The sequence below is a fragment of the Triturus cristatus genome, chromosome 4_2 (genome assembly GCF_964204655.1).
Source record: "Triturus cristatus chromosome 4_2, aTriCri1.1, whole genome shotgun sequence".
NCBI classification, from domain to species: Eukaryota; Metazoa; Chordata; class Amphibia; order Caudata; family Salamandridae; genus Triturus; species Triturus cristatus.
The window spans coordinates 732,079,697-732,100,145 of record NC_140586.1 but is presented as its reverse complement, the minus strand read 5'-3'; the positions used below and the strand labels follow the sequence as shown (position 1 = coordinate 732,100,145).

The window sequence follows — 20,449 nt, the reverse complement described above, 5'->3', positions numbered from 1 at the left end:
ATCATTTGGAATTGGCCGGGTTAGGCGGGAATGAGGAGACCTGGAAGTCACTGCCATCTTGAGGGTGGGGAAGATATTGTCCATCCTAATTAGATTGTCATTCGAGGCTTGAATTAAGATAATACTGTTGTTATAAAGGGAGATGGTGGCATTAGCATTGTAGAAAGGGCGAAGGTGATGCTGAAAGTTTGAGGCCATACGGAGTTTTCCTGGTGCCCGATATGTGAAGAAAGGAATGGAAGACATTCCTCCATCGTGCCTGTTTCTGGGAGAAGAATATGAGGTCATTAGTTAGTATACCCTACTTGGTACTGATGTAGGGATCAGAGATGAGTGTTTCGGGTTGGGTTTTGAGTAAACGATGTTTGGACTTTTTTGACGCATTTTTGGAGAGGTTAGGAGGATAGTTGATTGTGTAGGCATGACGACCGATGGGGACAAGCCTTGTATCCATTCTTGTGGGGGGTCAGGTTGCAGAGCTTTAGAAAGGAGCAGAGTTAAGAGCTCTTGAGCGGTTAATCAGAGATGAGCTAACATGGGTGATCCTTGAAGGGAAATTGGGACAAAAGTTGGAGAACGGGGTTGAGGATGGGACAGTTACATCCTAATGAACCTCTGCGTGGGCTCAGGAATGGTCAATAAGTAAAGTCAGAGTGAACTGCAGGATAGTGATCCGGAAGCCACTGTGCGTGGGGGAGGATCCAAGTGACTGCACAGGTGTGACTCATAACTGCAAACAGTAAGGCTAATGAATTAGGATGCGCCAAATGGAGACTATGCTGGAAATACAAAATTGAGAACTTAATCCCCAACTACAATTGTATTATAACACAAGCTGTACGTAGTGCTAATGCAAATTGTGTCAGAAAAAAAGAAAACCAGTATAGTCCAAGCCACACTAATCCTGAAGGAAGGGGTATTGGGTTGACTTTAATGTGAGAGCCATCCCTAAAAGGGACAGAAATCAAAAATAATAATAAAAAAAACCCAACAAAGACAGTCAAAGATGGCAGCCAAAGTTGTCGGTTGGGTTTGAGGTAGGCAGAGTGTAGATAGTATATTTGGACCAGACTGAGTCTGGCTAAGGTGGGGACTGTTTTGGGTGCCATCCCTGCGTCTCTCCAATCTTCCTCTTCAAGAGGTCCTATCCGTTGCTCCCACTGACTCCTTAACTGGTCTAATGTGTTTGGAGTGTTGTTGGTTAGGGAACGGTAGATACAAGAGAATCCCCCCCCCCCCCCCCCCCCTTTTCCAGGTTGCCTACATAGTTTGCGCCTCAAGGGGACTGTACTCTGGTAGCGATGTGCAATTTGGTACATGTGTGTGGAGGGCGTGGCGTAGCTGCAGATACCTGTAGAATTGTGAGGAGTGTAGGGAATATCTGGTTTGAAGAGCCTGAAAAATGCACACATGGTCGCCTGTCCACACGTCCCCAAGCTATGAGATACCAATGAGGTCCCATGTCCGGAAACTCTCCAGTCTGCTGACCTCCCGGAGCCAAGCCCTTGCTAGAGCAGTGTGTATTGGGTCAATTTGTTCGTCCATTGGGTATGGCGCTGGGAGGTGTGCCAAGCCAGGAGGACCGCTTGTGTCACAGTTGGTAAGGTTCTAGGATCGGTCCCCTGTACATCATCGCCTGTATCTTGGGCAGGCCCAGGTCGCTCAGTTCTACTCTGTATGCTGGGTTAGACCATCCACCATTAAACTAGTCATGTAGCGTGAGCAGGCGGGTTGCCAGGTAATATAGGTATAGATTTAGTCATGGCCATACCTCCATCGAAGGATGGAATCTGGCATTGGGACAGGGCCATTTGAGGTCTACGCCCACCCCAAAGGATTTAGTGGGCAGACTGTCGAGCTCCTTACACCAGGTCCATGGAAAATGAAATGGGGTATTTTGAATTATGTAAAGGAACCTGGGGAGTATCATTTTAAAGAAGACAACTCTTCCCAGGGCATTAAGTGGTAATAATCTGCCATCTGTTAAGGTCATCTCGAGCTTTCTTCACCTGCAGGGTGACATTGAGTGACCAGGCAAGGTCAGGGAGCAAGGCCACCAAGATTCCCAGATACTTGAGTGATTGCCTTCTGATAGGTATTGTGGATTGGCAGTCAAAGCAGTCCCTTGATAAGTGGAGATGGACCAGGATGGATTTGCTGGGGTTTAGTTTCAGACCAGATATTTGTCCAAAGAGGTGCAACGCCCAGAGGCACTGGGGGCCGGACTGAGCCTGTTCGGCTAAAAAGAGCAAAACATCGTCTGCGTATAAAACGATTTTGTCTTCCTCAGAGTTTGGCCATCTCCAGCCCTGAATACGATCATCAGACCGTATAAGGCATGCCAAGTGTTCCATCGCCAGGGCGAACAGGAGAGGTCAGAGGGGGCAGCCGTGCCTCGTACCCCTTTCAATAGAAAATAGCTCTGAGAGGGTCCCGTTGACCAGCACTCGCGCTTTCAGATGAGTATAACACTTTAACCAAATTATGGAAGTGTTGGCTCATGCCCCTCTCGATCAGCACATCTTCAAGATACTGCCAGTCTACGGAATCAAACGCCTTCTCGAAATCGATATGGAGGATTGCTAAATAGGGGGTTAGTGATTGGCGATTTGCTAAGGCTAGGTGGAGGTGTCTGAGGCAATGTCTGGTCCCACGAGATGGCTTGAATCCCCATTGGTCGGGGTGGACCAGTTTGGTACGATAAGGCCTCAGTTGGTGGGCGTGAATCGAGGCAAACATTTTAACCTCCGTGTTTGAGGGAAATTGGGCGATACTCTGTGCAGTTTGATGAGGAAGGTTGTGTTTTGGGGATCACCACAATGGAGGCGGCATCTGTTTCAGGTGGAAATAAGCCGTTCTCAACCGCTTCAGAGTATACGTCCGATGGGTCTCCCACCCTCCGAAATATTGGTGAATGATTGGGTATGCCTCTGGGAAGGATGGCAATATGACTGATTTTCTGACAATCTAGTGCAGGCATAAAGAGGTGGTTAGTTTGTGCGTGTGGTGTGCTGTAGAGTTGTGGGTGTATTGTTTGCTTTGGGGATGCCAGATTCTCCAACTGTCACAGATAGCGAGGGTGCTTGCCCAGTTAGTGAGGAGTCTAGCGTGAGTGGATCTCGTGCTGGATGGTGAGCTCGTGGTGTCGAGGTCTGGGTGCATAACCGCGTTGAAGTCTCCTCCAATTACTGTCAGTCCTGGGGGTAATGAGGCGATAAGTTCTGTGCCGCGCTTTAGGGTCGAAGTGAGCAATGATGGAGGGGAATATATGGAGAGTAGGTTAAGGGCGTTTCCTCTTATTGACCCTCCAACGGCTATGAAGCATCCCTGGGGGTCGTTAGTAGCCATTGTGAGTATAAAGGGGAGGTTGCATCGCATGAGAATTCCCACACCCCTTGACCCCTGGTAAACCCTGAGTGCCAAGCCCTATCGTAGCCATAGTGTGCCATGAAGGGGGAGTTATTGCCCATAAGGTGAGTTTCTTGAAGTAATATTATGTTGGCTGCCTGGCGTTGGGCATATCACAGGACTGCTGTTCGTTTAACTCTGTCTAGTAACCCATTCCATGACAGTATGCAGAGTGGATCCCGCCATTACATGTGTTTGTCACGGTGGGTAAGGGAGTAGATGGAGGTCTGTAAGACATGAGCTGGGTGTGGAGCTTTCTGCACAGTGCGCAATTTGGGGAGTCATGGGCACCCTCCCATGTTGCGGGCAATGTATGAGATTGTCCTACTGCTGAGTGAAGGTGCTGGTGTAGTAAACATAATGCAATAACTGAAATTCGGGGCAATGGTCCCCACCCTATACTTCGATAACAGAAGCATCTGTCGTCCCAAGTAAACAAGAGAGAATCCAAACTAGAACGCTTGGGTATGGAATTGCGTCGAGGACCCCTCTTTACGAAAGGATACTTATCGTTGCAGTGTGAAACAACTATAATTTGCAGTGAGAAGCGTCTCTCTTAAGATATCCCATGCAGGGTGTCTCCGGGTGGCCCGCAGTCATCCAAGGTGTTCATCCTAGGATCGCCAGACTTCGAGAATGGTCTGAGCCAGCCCAGTCCAGGTGAGGTGTTTTGGGCGCGGTGATTCCAGGTTCTGAGCGGCTCACTGAACCGGATCTTTGTGGAGAGCGGGAGCTGTTCAATGGTGCATAGTCCCTATGATGCAGTCCGGGGCTTGCAGAGGAGTCCGATCTGACTTGGTGCGTTACCTGTCCCCTGCCGGAGCGTGTGCGTCTTCTACTTGGCTTGGATGATCTCACTTGGGCACCCCTGCCCGAGGCCTGGTGGATGGATCCCGGGCGTTTGCTCTTAGCGGCCGTTCCTCAGTCAGCCAAGTCCAGGTCGCCCCTGGAGAATCAAAAAAATGTGTTTTGCTTTGGAACACCACACGAAGGTGGGCCAGAAAGAGCAGCCGGTATTGGAGGTCCAGAGCATGCAGTTTCTGCTTCACCTCAGCGAACGCCTGTCATTGAGTCTGGACTTCTTGAGTATAATCTGGGAAGATCATTATTGGTTGCTCTTGGTATGATCGATATTTTTGGTTGCGTGCTTCATTTAGGATGGAGTTCCCATCTTTAAAATTGAGGATCCTGGCGATGATGGTGCTCCGGGTGGGGATCTTGGAGCCAGAGGCATCCAGGATTTTATCCATGTTCAATAAAGTTGCTCATTTGGCCTTGCTCTGAACCCTCCGGGAATCCCACTAGGCAGAGGTTATTACGTCTTGATCTACTTTCAGCATCTTCTGCTCTCTTGTGCAGTTCCTTGGTTTAGGTTTTCAGACGTGTGACCTGTTCCTTTAGCTGCTGGAAATCGTCCTCGACTGTGGAAATGCGATATTCAGTTTCTTTAATCCGAGCCGCCGCGTTGCGGAGGTCTCGTCGAAGGAGAGCCATATCAACTCGAACTTCACCAATTTTGTTTTCGACCAAGGTTTGTGAGGCACTGATTGCTTGCAGGATTGTATTGAGGTCAGCCACAGCGGAGGTGATTTCTCTGTGGGCCCGTCCGCCGCCCGAGATTAGTTGGTGGTAAATTGGGCCATCTTGGTCTGCGTTGGGGAGGCTTAGGTCCTCTGTCTTTCCCCGTGATGGTGACAGAGTATGTGCCTTACTTACGTCCAATGCTTCAGGGTGCAGTCCGGTGCGTCCAAAAGGGAGAAGGGAAGTGTTTGTCTGTGGCTCTGGACATTGGGAGAGGGGAGCGTCTAGTGTGTCCGCCAGGGGTCTCTCTCGCTGCGTCCAGTGGTTGGCGATGCAGAGATAAGGTGGTATGAGTTACTAGGTCCCAGCAGTCTTCTATTCGCCGGCCCGACTAACCGTGTTGTCACAGGGCTCCGGTGAGCGGTCGGAGCAGGGGATCTCGAGTCAGCTCAGCGTCCGGCTCTCCCGAGGGCCTCCCACGGCCATTCAGCTGGATCACTGGATCAGGTACCGAGCATTAGTAGTGCAGGGTCAATGAGGGACCGAGTGTGGGACCGTGTCTATTGTGGTGTCCTGTGTGAGCATGTAGTGAGGCATCCAATCAATGGTCTGTATTCTTGGCTGTAACGGCCCCACCACGCCACTTCCTCCTACTGCCAGACTTCCCAATGCAGGGCAAACGATGGGGAGGGAGGATCCTCGGGAGATGACCTTAGCCGCGTCAATCTGGAAGAGTTCAAGAGATGTATTTCTGGGAGGCCTCCCCAGGTGATCAGTTGGGCCGATAGGCACTGCGGGGTTGAGGGTCGTGTTTCTCCTTGGGGACCAAAACCCACCCGACAGCTTACCGGATTGTTTGAGGGGATGAAAGGAGGTCAATCACTGGAATGGCCTCTTCCCTTTCCTTGGAGTGTGCCTCAGACCGGCGCCTGGTGGTAGACCCTCATTTCTTCGGTCTTGCCTGGCCTTCAGGTACGCCTTCGGTAGGCCCCAATGCCGTCCTCTTCTAGGCCTCCAATCCGTATACGCTCCGACTGAGCTCGCAGGGCCAACCGGACTGTAACAGGGCCGTCGGCCCCCGCCTCAGCGCTGAGCGCTAGGCCCACTCAGCGCCCCCACCCCCACCCCCCCCACCAGCCGTCGTAGTCTGCTGATCCTGTCCTGGATGGGAAGCTAACCGCAGTGTTCCCCCAGTGCTCCGGAGCATCCCCCGCAGCTTGCCGCAATTCGGGCCCATGCCACTAATTTAAGTTCCTCTTGGTGCGACGTATGCAACCCCGGGAAGCAGGCACTGGGCCTCGCGGCCACCCGCAACAGTTTTGGTCTCAGCGCCACCCACGCCTCAGGACCCGGGACGACTCTGAGTCAGGTTTTGCTCGAGCCCTGCCGCAGTCGGGTGATGTATTCCAGTCCAGGCGCAGCTGGGGTCCACCCCAGCCCTCGATCACTCTTCGGCGCCACGCAGCAGGGAGGTCGCGGTAAGCCCGAATTACCTCTTTAGTGGCAGCGGTGTGTCACACAGGCTGTGTCCACGCCAGGCCAAGATCTGCCCTCGCGTCTGGCACACCTCTGCGTAGGCTCCACATGACTTTGAGTGCCACTGCAGGGAGACCGCCGCGGATTCAGCCACTTCACACCCACCGGCCAGGTCTCGGGATTTCATTCAGTGGGCTTCAGCGCCATCTTGTGCTGGCGGCTGGCCCGGGTCTCAGTAGGCGGCGCCTCCAACCTCACAGCGGCACGTCTGGTCATCCGGTGCCGGTTCAGGAGAGTATGCTCACGCTCTGGGTCGCAGTTTTCACAGCGATGTTTAAAGATGGCTGGGCAGATGACGGAGGGGTCCAGAGCACTCTTAGAGTGCGACCGCCATCTTGACGCTCCAAAGCCACCCCCCACCCCTGCTGTGCCTTATTGCTTAGGAAAGGAAGGTTCTGTAAGTGTGATGCAAGTTCATTGTTACCAATGCTGTAGTTGCCTGAATTTCTTTTAGCTTAATCGAGGGAGGAAACTATCTTCAGAATTGATTTGTTGTGATAAAAAGTGCACCTTTATTGTATCTGCTACCTGGAGAACCAGTGAAAGGGCCACGTGGGTTTGAGTGATCATTGTTCCTACTAGGAGCTAGGACAGAATTGGCAAGGTTGGTGTTGTTATATTGCTCTCATCTGGTCTAGTTCAGTAAACAGTTAATATATCAATGGCAAGGAGTCATTGGGGAGAACTAAACCTTTACTTAAGATGAAAAGATGCTGTTTTTCTTCATCACTTAAAGGTTCAGATAAAGCTGGCTTGCATTTTGATCAGGTGAAGAATGCCAATTTTCTTTACAAAAAAAAGTTTGTGGTCATCCTGAAGTTTAATAGCCATTGGTGGTGATCAATATTTTATGCTGAGTATTTAGATTTTATCCATCCACAAAGACGATGTAGAGGTAATAAATATCTAGTGTGAAGGTTTAACAAAGATTTTAAGTCAATGGTATGACAAAATTATTGTACGACCTGTCAGTCTTTGATTAAAATTAACCAACTCTACATGGATAGTATATTTTTATAATTTTTATCATTAACTATTTGATATATTGCACATAGTATCTGTGTTTTATTGGTATACTCAGTTCACCATGTATGTTGCATGGCTCATTTTTAGCTTTAGCGTACTGAAGATTAGGGCAAACCATTGCCAGTGTTTATTAAGGGCACACATTTTAGCTTTATTTGAGGGGCAATTGTGCAGTGCCAGTTTTCATTCTTTAGTAAGTTTCTCAAAATTTGCTAGGAAGAATATCTGTGTTTGACCCTCAGTGACACTTGTTACCACTGCCATCAAATCCAAATATTTAACCATCTTTTATAAAAAAAAAAAATCTTGGGCAGAGTTATGATCTGAGACAGAGAGCCGATTAGGTAATTTTAAAAATAGGTAACCTGATGGTCAGTTCTGAATGTAGAGATAAGTGTATTATCAAGGATAAGATGTTCTGGGTTGAAAGTGACGAATAAAGTGTAGCCGGTATGATGTTCATCCACTAATACTAACAGAAAGTTTAAAGTGTCAAGGTTTGTAAAAAGGTTAAGACGTTTTTCCAGAATTATAAAATTAGGACAAAACGTCAGCACCTCAGCAATCCTGTCTAGTAGAAAAGTGTAATTCGTTACTCCTTGTGTTAGGACAAGTTCACATCTAGTGATTTTAACATTGGGTATCTCGCTTGCAGAAAAACAAACAGAATAGATGAATTTCAAACCTACTCCATTTGAGGTAGAGTGGTCTTGGGATCCTAATATTCTAATATTGCCGTTTTTACACCCCTGTAATTCTCCCCTTTGAGTGTAGGACCCCATCCCTCATAAAATGTGTTTATTCCAAATTGTTTTGCAAGTCGGTCTCATGCGGTCTGTGTGAGTCCAGACAGCATGAAACACAATTCCCTTGACTGGGATACTGACTGCTACTTTCGCTTCTCCGAACAGAACCACTAATTACAGCCCATTGTTACAGATTTTCTGAAGACATTTCGGGAGCATACCTTTTTAAATTAGTTACTTCGAGGCATTATCTGATTTAAATGCCACAAAGCCTTGAAAAGGACCCAGGCCTGCACGCCGCTACAGGTCGAAACATGCGTTACTGTTCTGCTTTGGTCTGCACTGTTAACTATTAACCAAGCACAAATAAATAATTATCACGAAGTCATCAGCCTTTAACAGTTTTTTCTTTCTGATCTGTGTATACGAAAACGTTAGCTCCTTACTTAAGTATTAATGTATATATTATATGCAATGATTCATGCTTTATTTCAAATGTAATTATCCCTGACTTAGAAAATAATTTGGAATACTGCCCCAAATGCGTGATTGGCAAGGATGAATTTGAACTGGGCTTGGAGCAGTTCTAGTATCCGTATATATATATTTTTTTATGATCCGAGATCTTGTAATGAGTTATAAAACAAGACAAAAACTAGAAAGGAATTCAAATACAAGGTTGCTTTGTTTTTGTGGCTGATCATGTGTTCAGTATCATAACCCCAGAGAGATGCATTTATCACAACTGTCCTCAACAGTAGTTACCATTTGAAATGCTGTGTGTGCCTTTTAAATCTTGCTTGCGAAGTGCACGGTTTCAGAGAGAGAGTTAGTAGTTTTGTTACTGCTGCGCCACAGTAGTCATTGGATTTCTGATTATTGTAGCTGTGTCTTTGGCCTCTACCAGTATCAGGTACAAGTAGAGTATATAAGTTCAGGATGTGTTTTAGGAGCACAATAAGAAATGGGTGCAATGAGCAACAGACGGGAGCAGTGAAGTGATCTTGGACTGAGTGGAGAATTGATGTAGCTTATGTGGAGAACTGATGAAGCTTACTTGGAGCACAGCCGGGAGGACCTAAATGGATCAGGGACAGTGAGTGCTGGAGGGAGCAGGGATAATATCGAGGGAGGGGGAATTTGAGTTGTTAGGTGACTTAGGTAAGTGGGAACCGATCAGTTCAAGATTAGCTTCTCTACTTCCGAATAACCGCACATATATACATCCTTGTGCATACCTACACCTTTCAAACTAACAGCACATGCTCGCCAGCCTTGTGTATATTAGTTTGGCCGGGGCTTAACCTGTGTCTCCCATGCACACAGATGAGCACCCCTCTGCACACTGCAACACATACATACACACACTCATTCACTTCAGATGAACACTCCAATGTGGCTCACCTGTGGCGCTTCCTACAGGACTGATCACCACGGACTTCATTCATTTCACAATGATCATGCATGGCACCACCAAGCGGTCCTTTGCCTGGCTGTGTTTTTGCACTGTAACAGGCTCACGTTCTTTCATCTACCGCCTGGAACCAATTTTTTCAGTTGTGACAAATCCAAGATACCGAAAATTTGGAAAAATGCAAAATACTAACATGCATGTGCTAAATACAGGTTCCAGAGCATTTTTTTGAATTATTACCGTTTTTGACACTTGGAAACACTTGTGCTCGATTTGACTTCAATATTTAAACAATTTAATGTGAGCTGTTACCACTGTTTCTATTATGCAGGTAAACAAAGGTGTGGTCCAAATTAGTCTGAACCCTTTTATTCATACATTTCTAACCCTTTTTACCAACATTTCTTAAATCCTATCAAGCGGCCTCACCAATCTATACTTAATTGGGCAAGCAATGGCTATTTGTTTCAAATTGCTAAGATCTATAGCTTTAGACAAAATCTTAAACAATATCAAGTTAAGCTAACCTATATCTATTTTCTGTGCACTTAAATGCAGTTGTTCATTACTCACCAATGTTGCCTTTCCTCATACTGCTCTCTGACCCTGCCACAGACTTCCTTTCACGAAGAAGCTTCTATAACAATAAAGGGCTGTCGCATTCTAATTGCATTTCCACTATGTAAAGAAAGCTTTGCACCTCTTTTAGGTGGCCTAGCGGTGGAAAATACTTGGTTTAAAATGTGCAAATATAACTGATTTGTTATCCAGGGTACTTCCTATGTGCTTAACATTAAAATATTTGTTTTCCAGATGAGAATATCGCATCCCGCTTATCGATTGCAAAGTGGAGTCAAATTCTTGACCCTCCCTCCCACCGGCTGTCTTGCAATCCTTCCCTGACCAGTTTGAGTCAAGTACCTGTTGAGACACAGCACCAGATCATCAAATCGATCACCTTGGCGCCTTCGTCTATGGAAAGTACAGGACATTTTGCTAATGGCAAAGGCAGGGCAGAAGAAGCCACAATGTTGATTGGTGATCAGACCATGGCAGAGGATCCATTAAATACCAAAAGCAGTAGACTTGATGCCCTCTGCAACAGCTCCACTGAGACATCCGAGAAAGTGTGTGCAGACGTAACCTGCTTCCCAGAAGATAAAAATGTGCATATAGTAGCAATCACGCACAACTGTGACAACAGGACGCTACCTAGTGGGGATTTGCTGAGTTGTAACAATTCGAACAGTGGTTCTCTTGTGGATTCTGTTGATCTAGCACCAGATTTTAAAAATGGACAATGTGATCAGCTGAGTGTAACTGCGAATGGTCCCACTTTTGGAGAATCCAATATAGAGGTCCAACAAATATTGCTAAATGAGCAACATGTTAAAGATGATTTGGTTAGCCTTTCTAGTAATAAATCAGTGGACAGTGTAGCCAATACATGTCTCGACTTAGAGTTGAATTGTGAAAATAATAGAGGTAAAGATTCTCTATATCACGGACTTAAAACTCCAGGCATGAATTCAGTGACTTTGTCACAGAAAACCATAGACGAAGCAGTTTACATGCATGAGAGTTGTGCATCAGATGAAGATTCTTCTAAAGGAACCATCACTCTGGTAACACAATCCAAAGTCAAAAAGCAACCTCTGCATTCAAGTGATGTGAGGTCAATCAGTGAATTGTGCACCGAAGCCACAACAGTTACAGCACCTTTGAAAGTGGGAGAGCCTAAGCTGGCTGACGTACATTTTGGTGTGTCTGAGAGGGATGATGACAGGAATCTGTTATTTGCTGATTGTAACATCAGCGGAATGGAAACTGAAGTTGGTAATGGGCAGAACAGTCCATGTACCTTGGGGTTATCCAGCCATGAAGAGCACTTCTCTGAACCTCAGCAGATGGCTAATGGTAAAGGGTCATTACTGAATGGAATGAGCGAAGAGCAGAAAATGGCAGATGATGAAAGGCTTGAGGTGAAACCAATATTTGAAGAGCCATCTGGCACCCACAGAGAGAAGGAATACAGCGAAATGGAATCATGTCCGTGTATGGTGGTAGAAGGAACTTGTACGAGTGAGCTAGAAGAATCCGTTCTTTCTGTTGTTCTCGGTAGATCAACAGGAGATTCTCTGTCAAATGGTTGTCATTCCTATGGAATACAAAACTCAGTGGTGTCTCCAATTCCAAAGACTTTACCCTCTAAAGAAGATTCAGTAACAGAAGAGAAAGAGATTGAGGAGAGCAAGTCCGAAAGCTACATCACTATTTATGAACAACAAAGAGTTGATGAGTCTTTAGAGGGGAGGGACATGCTTGTGCACAGCAGTGGTGACCAAATGAAGAAAAACTATGTACATAATATTTGCAATCAGGCGCCATCTGTGCAAGGCCCAACATCACCAAAAACGTCAAATCTGCCCACCACAAGTGTTCCTTTTGGTGGTGCTCGGCCTAAACAACCCACAAATCTTAAACTGCCAATTCCAAAGCCTTTGTCAGACCATTTACAAAGTGACCTGGTACCCCCGAACTGCGGGATTACCAGTAAAAATAAAAATGGACTTTGTAAAGCAAAATTAGGGGACAGTCTGGCATCTGATAAATGTCATGATAGGAAATCAGTAAATAGTCCACCTCCCGAAACTAATGGACAACATTTCGGGGAGTTTGACGCTGGGATCATCACTAGTCCTTGCATTGCTGCAACACCTGATAGTCCAGACAATGACCTTTTAGTTGATCAATATGGAGTCCCCACAAGAAAGCCATTTACCACTCTGGGAGAGGTGGCTCCAGTGTGGGTCCCCGATTCAAAGGCACCAAACTGTATGAAGTGTGAGGCTAAGTTCACTTTCACAAAGAGAAGACATCACTGCAGAGCATGCGGGAAGGTAAGTTGGCCGTCGGAGGCAGGCATGAATAATAAATAATGCCAGTGTGTGGTCGATGTTAGAATTTAGGTTTCCAAGATTCTCCTTAGCACAAATGTTTTTTCTAAGGAACTATTCTGCTGGCCTCTGTTTTCGTGGTATGTTAAATGTGTCCTTTTCCGGCCTGACCCTACAATTAAGCGTCTTGAAAAGTTTCTTGGAAACAGAGAGTGGTGTATCAAGAATGTCTATTTTCCTTGTTAAACAAGATGTTGCAAGTCTTTGTGGGGAGCAACTCATTGCTAATGGGTAATCAGAAATGGGTGTTGGTGGGATGATCTAAATCAGTCAGTTATAACTAGTTTGTAGTCTTGAAACTGGAGGTAGCTTTTGTCACCATATTCGAAAACCAGCTGTATAAGAGGATACACACAATATGCTCTACTTATACTTTCTATCAAAAATACGTAGGGGAAGACTTCTAGCTATAATAATTTATAAACCTATGTAAGGGCCATGTCTCTGTGCTTACGCACTGTGAGTGCTGTATGGTAAGAGGAACAGCATCTCCCCATATGCTAATGAATTAGTGTCATTAGGACATCTGCAAGTAGGCCAAGGTAGCCTACAATTGAAATCTGTCATCCATTTAGTCACGTATTGAGCAGTTTTTTTATACTACATTTCCTTTTTTTTTCTTTTCAGGTTTATATAGCGCGAACTTGACCAAAAGATATCCAATATCAGAGCGCTTTAAATTAGCACCAGTTTCATTACACAAGGATTCATTAATTTTTTGCTTAGGCACGGGGAGATTAAGTGATTTGCCAGAATCACATGATGTTGAGCGTTGTTGCCAAGACTCGAACCTGGTTCCCCAGCTTCTAGGTCGACCGCTCTAGCCGCAAGGCTACATTCTCTCCCAATTTAGGTTTCTAAAAGGAACAGACAATGGGAATATTGAAGCTTGTGCTGGGACAGTTTACTAAAACGTAATTACAAAAACAATTGGCATGAAGTAACAGTACCAAAATAACCTTGAAGTCTGTCCCAAGAACATGAGACGTTCAGACTCACTCCTAGCTGACAACATCCTGTTGGCTTTTAGAACTCATCATTTATGTATTATTTAAACCGGTATTCTCTTACTAACCTAAGAGGAGCTAGAAGTGGGCGTACCTCTGGTAAGAACCATTAGTCTGTCTCATCTTAAATTATTCTACTTTCACATTCTGCACCTTTGACATCCATAAATATTCCCTGTTTGACTGTACAAACAACCTTTATATTTGTACTATTTGCACACAAAATGTCAATTTTGATGCTACAAACACCGTTGGTAGTTTCTAGCATTGCTTACTTGATCGTCAAAAAAGCATGTTTGTTGACCTCTTAGTTATGTACATAATATAAAATAAGTAAACAGAAGCTCAGCAGATAATTGTGAGACCATTTGACATTCTGCCCTGAGTGCAATCTATTAGTGTAGTCCTTCCCATACTCGTAAGAATTCTTATAAGCCGGCATAACTCTTGCCTGGCATTTCCAAGGCGTTTCCAGTTAGTTCCTCGCGCTAACCACTCAAAATAACTGGTCGGATACTGGCATACCATTAGCGCGGCACCAGTGACACAGTTGGAAGGAGAAATGATGTATTTGCTGGCTAGGTAAGCCCAAGAAAATCATAGGTTGGTCTCGTGGTGACATGATTCCAAGCCTGAGCAAAAGCACTTAGTAACGAATATGTCCTTAGAAAGCTTTGATCCTGCCTGGTATTAGCCACCATTTATGCACAGGAGAAGCCACGTAATGAGCATGAACCTCTTGCTTCCCAAGATGAATAAAAAATCAAGCACTTTCTCTCCTAAACCCAACAGCCACACAGAGTTAAGCTTACTCATTTCAATTTTGAATTAAGGTAGCCTTACTTTCTGTGACCTTAGTATTCACAATCCCCAGATCCTTATCACAAACCTGTTATTCTTCCAAGTAGACCCTCCCCACACCATTAGCTTTACTACATGCCCTTCAAGCTTCTCTCTTCCATCAAATGTATAACCCATTATCCACCTACACTCAATGACCCTTCCCCTTTGCTTGGCCCTAATATCTAACTCAAGCTCCACGACTATTCTTCCAGCCAAAATCATTTAGTGACCATTTTGTATGACCTTGTTGGTCACTCTTTTATAAAATACCCTTCTCATTCTCCTCATTATCATTCTGCTTTTGCTTTCCTACTTTCTAAAGGCAGCATTTTACCTTCTTTTCCAATACCTCTACCTCTCATCTATTGGTTTTACTCCATCTCGCCATATCCCAAACATGCAATTTTGAGCTAACAATTCTTAACTCATATTCTGCCAATAAGACAGTATTTTTTTATTTTAGCAAAACCATCTTTATTGCTGCCCATTTTATTCTGATTACTTCCACCAAAAAAACACAGCTGTGCTGGCTGTACAGCGTTCTGACTCCACCAATGCTCACCACCACTTTTTCTTTTAGAAATTGTCCTTGTTGTCAAAGTGACTGTCCATACCACAACATAGTATACCTTATATACCACATGACCTAATCTAAACCGTGTCCTCCTTTCCAGCAACTAAATGATGCACAAGAAATACTTAGTTGCTGTGATAACAGGAAAACAAGAAATTTGCTATCATTCCCCCAATTAGATCATTTGAGATACTGTGGACCAGGTCTACTCAACCAAAATCCAAAAGGTTGAAAAGTGAGCTCACCAACCTCTGTACCGCTCAAGGGAGTGACTGGACAAGAGATGCTGAAAACATTACTGTGTCTCAGACTTCTCATCAATGGTCCTCGCTCAAAGGGTTTGGAGGGGCCCTATGTGTCACGTGATTTACTGAGGCTTTCATGCTTTAATATCTGTAGTTTTAATTGAAGTTGTTTACGCCTACCACTGATAAATGTGTTTTTGAGTCTAACTTTTTAGGAAGCCTAGTCCACAGTGGCATTCTTTGAGGGGTTAATGCTTCATTACCACACCTATGGACACAGCTCGCTGTCCAGGCTTGAGCTGTTATCAACTTTCATTGTGTGGGTGGAAACAGAACCTTCACAATTTTCAAGTAGAGGCTGTATTCAGTGATTTACTATTGGAAAGGGAAACAATGTAATAAAAAAATAACTTTATGCTGAAAAATCTTCTTTTATTTGTGTTTGCAGACTTTCTCATGCTACCTGGTATAATGGAGCTGATTCTCCATAATGGCATCCAGGATAAATATCTAATGCAGCCTTAGTAATGGCTTATTGATTATGTTGAACCTTGGTAGTGGAATCCAGAATAGCCTGTTGTCTCATTCACACCAGAAAACACCAATTGATATGCTTGATCGTCGTCATAGCTAGAAGATCAAAGCTGATGACTGTCTCACATTAGCCAGAATAAGGATATTTTATTTGATATTTGCTTAATGTCAGCCAGTATCTCGGGTATGCTAGCCAAGAGCTTGTTTGTTTGTGTCAGTATCTCGATTATGTTGGTTTAAGATTTAAGGTTTACGGGAGGCGTAATTGAGGCTTGCTTACCACTTTGGATTTACCTGAGATGTCATTCTTTCTATTGAGCTCTCAGATGCACTAGCTTGTTATGCACTGTTGCTGGCACATATTGAGAGGGCTGTGTGGTTTTGATCCAATCTAAGACTTAATAATGAACTAGTGCATAAGGTTTGGGATAGATATTTGTTACATTCTTCCATTTAGGGAGCCATCGAAATTCTTCTGAAAATCAATTGCTTGTGGGGTGATCTCCTGTGAAGGTTCGGTGTCAAGAAGCTGGAGAGTCCACAATAGAGGGAGTTAACACTGTGGGGAGTTGGGCACTTGCTGATGCCGACCATGACACAAGCATCTGGTAATGCTATCCATGGACTGCATAAGCAGTTAAGAGTTCCTGTGCTTTCAGGTAGCCTGAGTGCCTCAAGCTGGTGACTATTGCAGCTTCAAGTATTTAATTGAGCTGACCTTGGCAATCTGGGGGAACAGAAATGTTTTGCATCAGCATACAGGGACAAAGTTGAATGGCTATGCGTTAGCACAGTTTTCTTGGAGCACTGATAGTTTCCCTGAACTGAAATAGCCATTCTGTCACAGGGATGTTGCAGCCTGCTATTGCACATCAGTGCTAGTTCAATCCAGCATGCCCCTATTTACATATTGCTGGTACTCGCCTACATTGTTGCTTTTGCTGTCCTGGTTATTGAGTTCCTTTCAGTGATGTGCTGCATTATACAAATTGGTGGCATATCTGCAGGTGTTAATCTCCATTAAATCAGAACTGATAATAATGTCCCTCTATTTGATGTCAAAATGGATACAAATTGTTGAAACCAAATACAGAACTGAAGGCCTCATTTTGATTTTGTTATTTGAGAGCAGGTACGTTCGATTTCGCATTTTTTAAAATCAATATTGGACACACATTTAGGATACACAAACATGACTACTTAAATATTTCCGAAATTGACAAGCAACCGAAAAGGTTTAAGGTAAGGAATGCCTCCCTTTGCTTCTACTCCCCTGAGTATGATTACGCTTGATTGCCTCACCGATCTACTCCTTGCTTGCAAGTATCTCGCAAGATCATATGGTCCTCTTTATATCCTAGAGTGACCTCCCTTTCCTGGAGTAGATGGCATAACTCGGGATAGCCCCACTCCAGTTGTTTTACTTAGCACTCACTCTATGGTTATGCATGGTATGGAAGTACATGAATTAGATAAACTTTGTCACTGAAATGTGGTGAAAAGAACATTCTGAGCCAGACTTTTTCCAGGCTGTTATCCCAAATACTATATATTATGTGCAGATCAACCTTCTCATCCAGGGGGTAGAATAGGTGTTGCCAAAAATATTTGATTTCCATCTCCTCTTTTTCAATTGATGCTATTCCTCCTGCTGAGATGCTCTTGTTTAACCTTATGCTCAGCCCATCTGTCATTTTCAAAACACTCTTCGTCTCCTGGCCTCTGGGCTTACCGAATACCTTTTTCAAACCTTTTATGGAGTGGACTCCTGCGTTCAAACTCAAATTCTATGAGCTGATCTTTCTTTGGGATTTTCACTCCTAGACTCTCCTCCGCGGAAGTATGCGGTCTAGCCCACCACTTTACTAGTCTTACATCAATAGGTAGTAGGACCTAGGCCCTGAGCAGGCCACGCTCTTTATCTTCTGTTTTCTCATCCAGACCTTGCTCAGTTTCTTTCAGTCCTTGTACTGGTCACACCATCTTGCAGTCCTATTTTCTCACTTACCCGACTGCTCCTTCTTCAGCCTTAAATATTTATCCTATCTAAGTTAGAAGACCCAGGTCAATATTTAATACTTTAGCTTCTCTCGCAATATCCTTTTCACCCAATTTGGACTTCATAATTCTTCTTTGAATTCAGACACTGGAGTAAATCTCAGTGCTGTCACTTTGATTAACTGGATTGCAGCAGCACCTAACTGAGTTTACTAAATTTTTAACTGCACTTGCACTTTACTCGCCTATTACTGAGCTTGATTTTTATTACTTTTATTCAGTTTGCGCACGCTGAGCTGCTACTCACTTGCTGGGAACACTCTGTTTTCCCCGAAGCGCCCATTGCAGACGAATAGGTACTGCGTGAGGTGTCGACTTCGGGCGCCATCTTGAGTGAGGCGAGGAGCTGGAGAGCGGTCTAGTGCTCGGCCCCTTCCACCACACAGCATAAATACTCGGCATTTTCCCCTCACTCGTTGATTTACAGATGAATGTGTCGGTCCTGAGGCGGAAGCCGGGACCCTGCAAGAGCGTTTGTTGAGATTGTGTTTTTAAGTTTACTCAATTTTTAACTGCACTTGCACTTTACTCGCCTATTACTGAGCTTGATTTGTATTACTTTTCTTCAGTTTGCGCACGCTGAGCTGCTACTCACTTGCTGGGAACCCTCTGTTTTCCCCGAAGCGCCCATTGCAGACGAATAGGTACTGCGTGAGGTGTCGACTTCGGGCGCCATCTTGAGTGAGGCGAGGAGCTGGAGAGCGGTCTAGTGCTCGGCCCCTCCCGCCACACAGCATAAAATGGTTCCCTGGCATAGGAGGCGCAGTGGACGGGCGCAGCGGGTGCGCCGGCGGCGCGCCGAAGGCAAGCCCGTCTGCGCCTGTCCGTGCCAGTCCCGGGCCTAGGGTCAGTCATGCCGTCGGTTCTCATCTTACCCAAAGACACCCTGCTCCAGATCCCAGCTGATGGCCTTGAACAAAGAAGCTTGTTATTCCCCAGGTACGCTGCAATTTGACCTCGCCTTCCTGGCCTCATTTTAAATGCAAGCATTGCACCTTCTCCGTTATGAATAATAAATCCAGCCCTCTTCCTACATGTACTCCTCCCATGCCTACCCGACTATATACGGCTGGCTTATTAAACTGCCGCTCTCTGCCGTGTCATTCTAGTGACATATGGCTACTACTTTCTGAAACGTCCTGGGATTTACTTTTTCTCACAGAGACGTGGATCAAGGACTCCTCTAATCCAGATATTGCTCTGGCCACTCCCCCTGGATATCGCCTAACGGGAATTAGCCGCGAGGGAGGAAAGTCTGGAGGTGGTATTGCGGTTATTTTAACCATTACCTCAAGGAAAATCCCTAATATAGGTTCCATAGAGGCATTCTATTTTTCCATCTCAGATGCCTCCAATGCCATATTTTCAGGCGCCTTGGTATATTCCCCCCCTAATGTTTCCCAGCCCGCAATTATCGCTTTGTTGGAGGCCATTGCTGATCTCTCCCTTAAACATCCTCACTTTACGGTACTAGGAGATTTCAACCACCATATTGATGTACATGATTGTACTCGTGCCAAAAATCTTTTAGACTCTATTCAAGGTCTGAATTTAACCCAAAAAGTCATAGGCCCCACTCACTCTGCAGGGCACACCCTTGATTTGATTTTTTCTAGCTGGTCTGACCTTAAGGTTCTTTCACCATTGCCCCTCACGTGGTCTGACCATTACTTGATTCCGTTTGAATTATCCACTCTTTCACCATCTAAGTTGAATCTGACTATCAGAGACCAGGGTAGAAAGTGGCATAAAGTTACCTATACGGCTCTGGAACAATTGTTTAGGAACAACTCTGATCCTCTTGATGATGATCTCAATGTAGCTGTAGCTACTTTTAATAATGATCTTAACGCCGCCATTGAACAAATTGCCCCTATGCAGAACTTCTCCTCTTTACGCTCTAAGCCATCAGCCCCTTGGTTTTCAACGTTGTTACGGGAGAACAGAAGTAAATGTAAAAAACTGGAACGGACTTGGCGCCGCTCATACGACCCGGAGTCCAAAGCCATCTATAGATCAGCTCTTAAAGAGTTTCACAAACTCAAACGTACTGCCATGAAACAGTACTTTACGGACAAAATTAAAAAAGCTGAAAATTCCACCAAGACGCTCTTTAATATTGTTAAGGAGTTCGCAAACCCTTCTGCTATGGCATGCTCTGTCACCCCTACCAACTACTTAGCGATGGCTTGTCGGACTTCTTCTTTGAGAAAATTGTGAACATTTCGGCAGCTATTCAACAGACCCCCCCTAGCTACTACTTCAGCCAATGACTTGACTTGCGCCACAACATTTACCTCTTTTAAACCGCTGTCTGAAGATCACGCTTTGTCCCTCCTTCTAAAATGTAAGTCCGGCTCCCCCCTTGATCCTGCCCCAGCTCAGATTCTGAATGAATTAGCTCCGATATTGATCAAACCTCTGTTAAAAATATGGAATTCATCGTTGCAATCGGGCCTTTTTCCTTCTCTGTGGAAACATGCTCTGTTGTTACCAATCCTGAAAAAAACGGGTGCCGACCCTTTGTTTTACTAATTATCGGCCCATTTCACTTCTCCCTAAACCAGCAAAAGTGTTAGA

At 45.0% G+C, this 20,449-nt stretch overlaps 1 protein-coding gene across 1 annotated transcript in view; it reads left to right on the top strand.

The window, feature by feature from the left end:
- The window catches only part of ZFYVE9 (zinc finger FYVE-type containing 9), a 565,807-nt gene that overhangs the window by 235,016 nt on the left and 310,342 nt on the right, over positions 1-20,449 (top strand). The window contains exon 4 of the mRNA XM_085602620.1: positions 10,465-12,551. Coding sequence (XP_085458746.1) covers positions 10,465-12,551 — 2,087 coding nt within the window. The remainder of the gene's footprint in view (positions 1-10,464; positions 12,552-20,449) is intronic.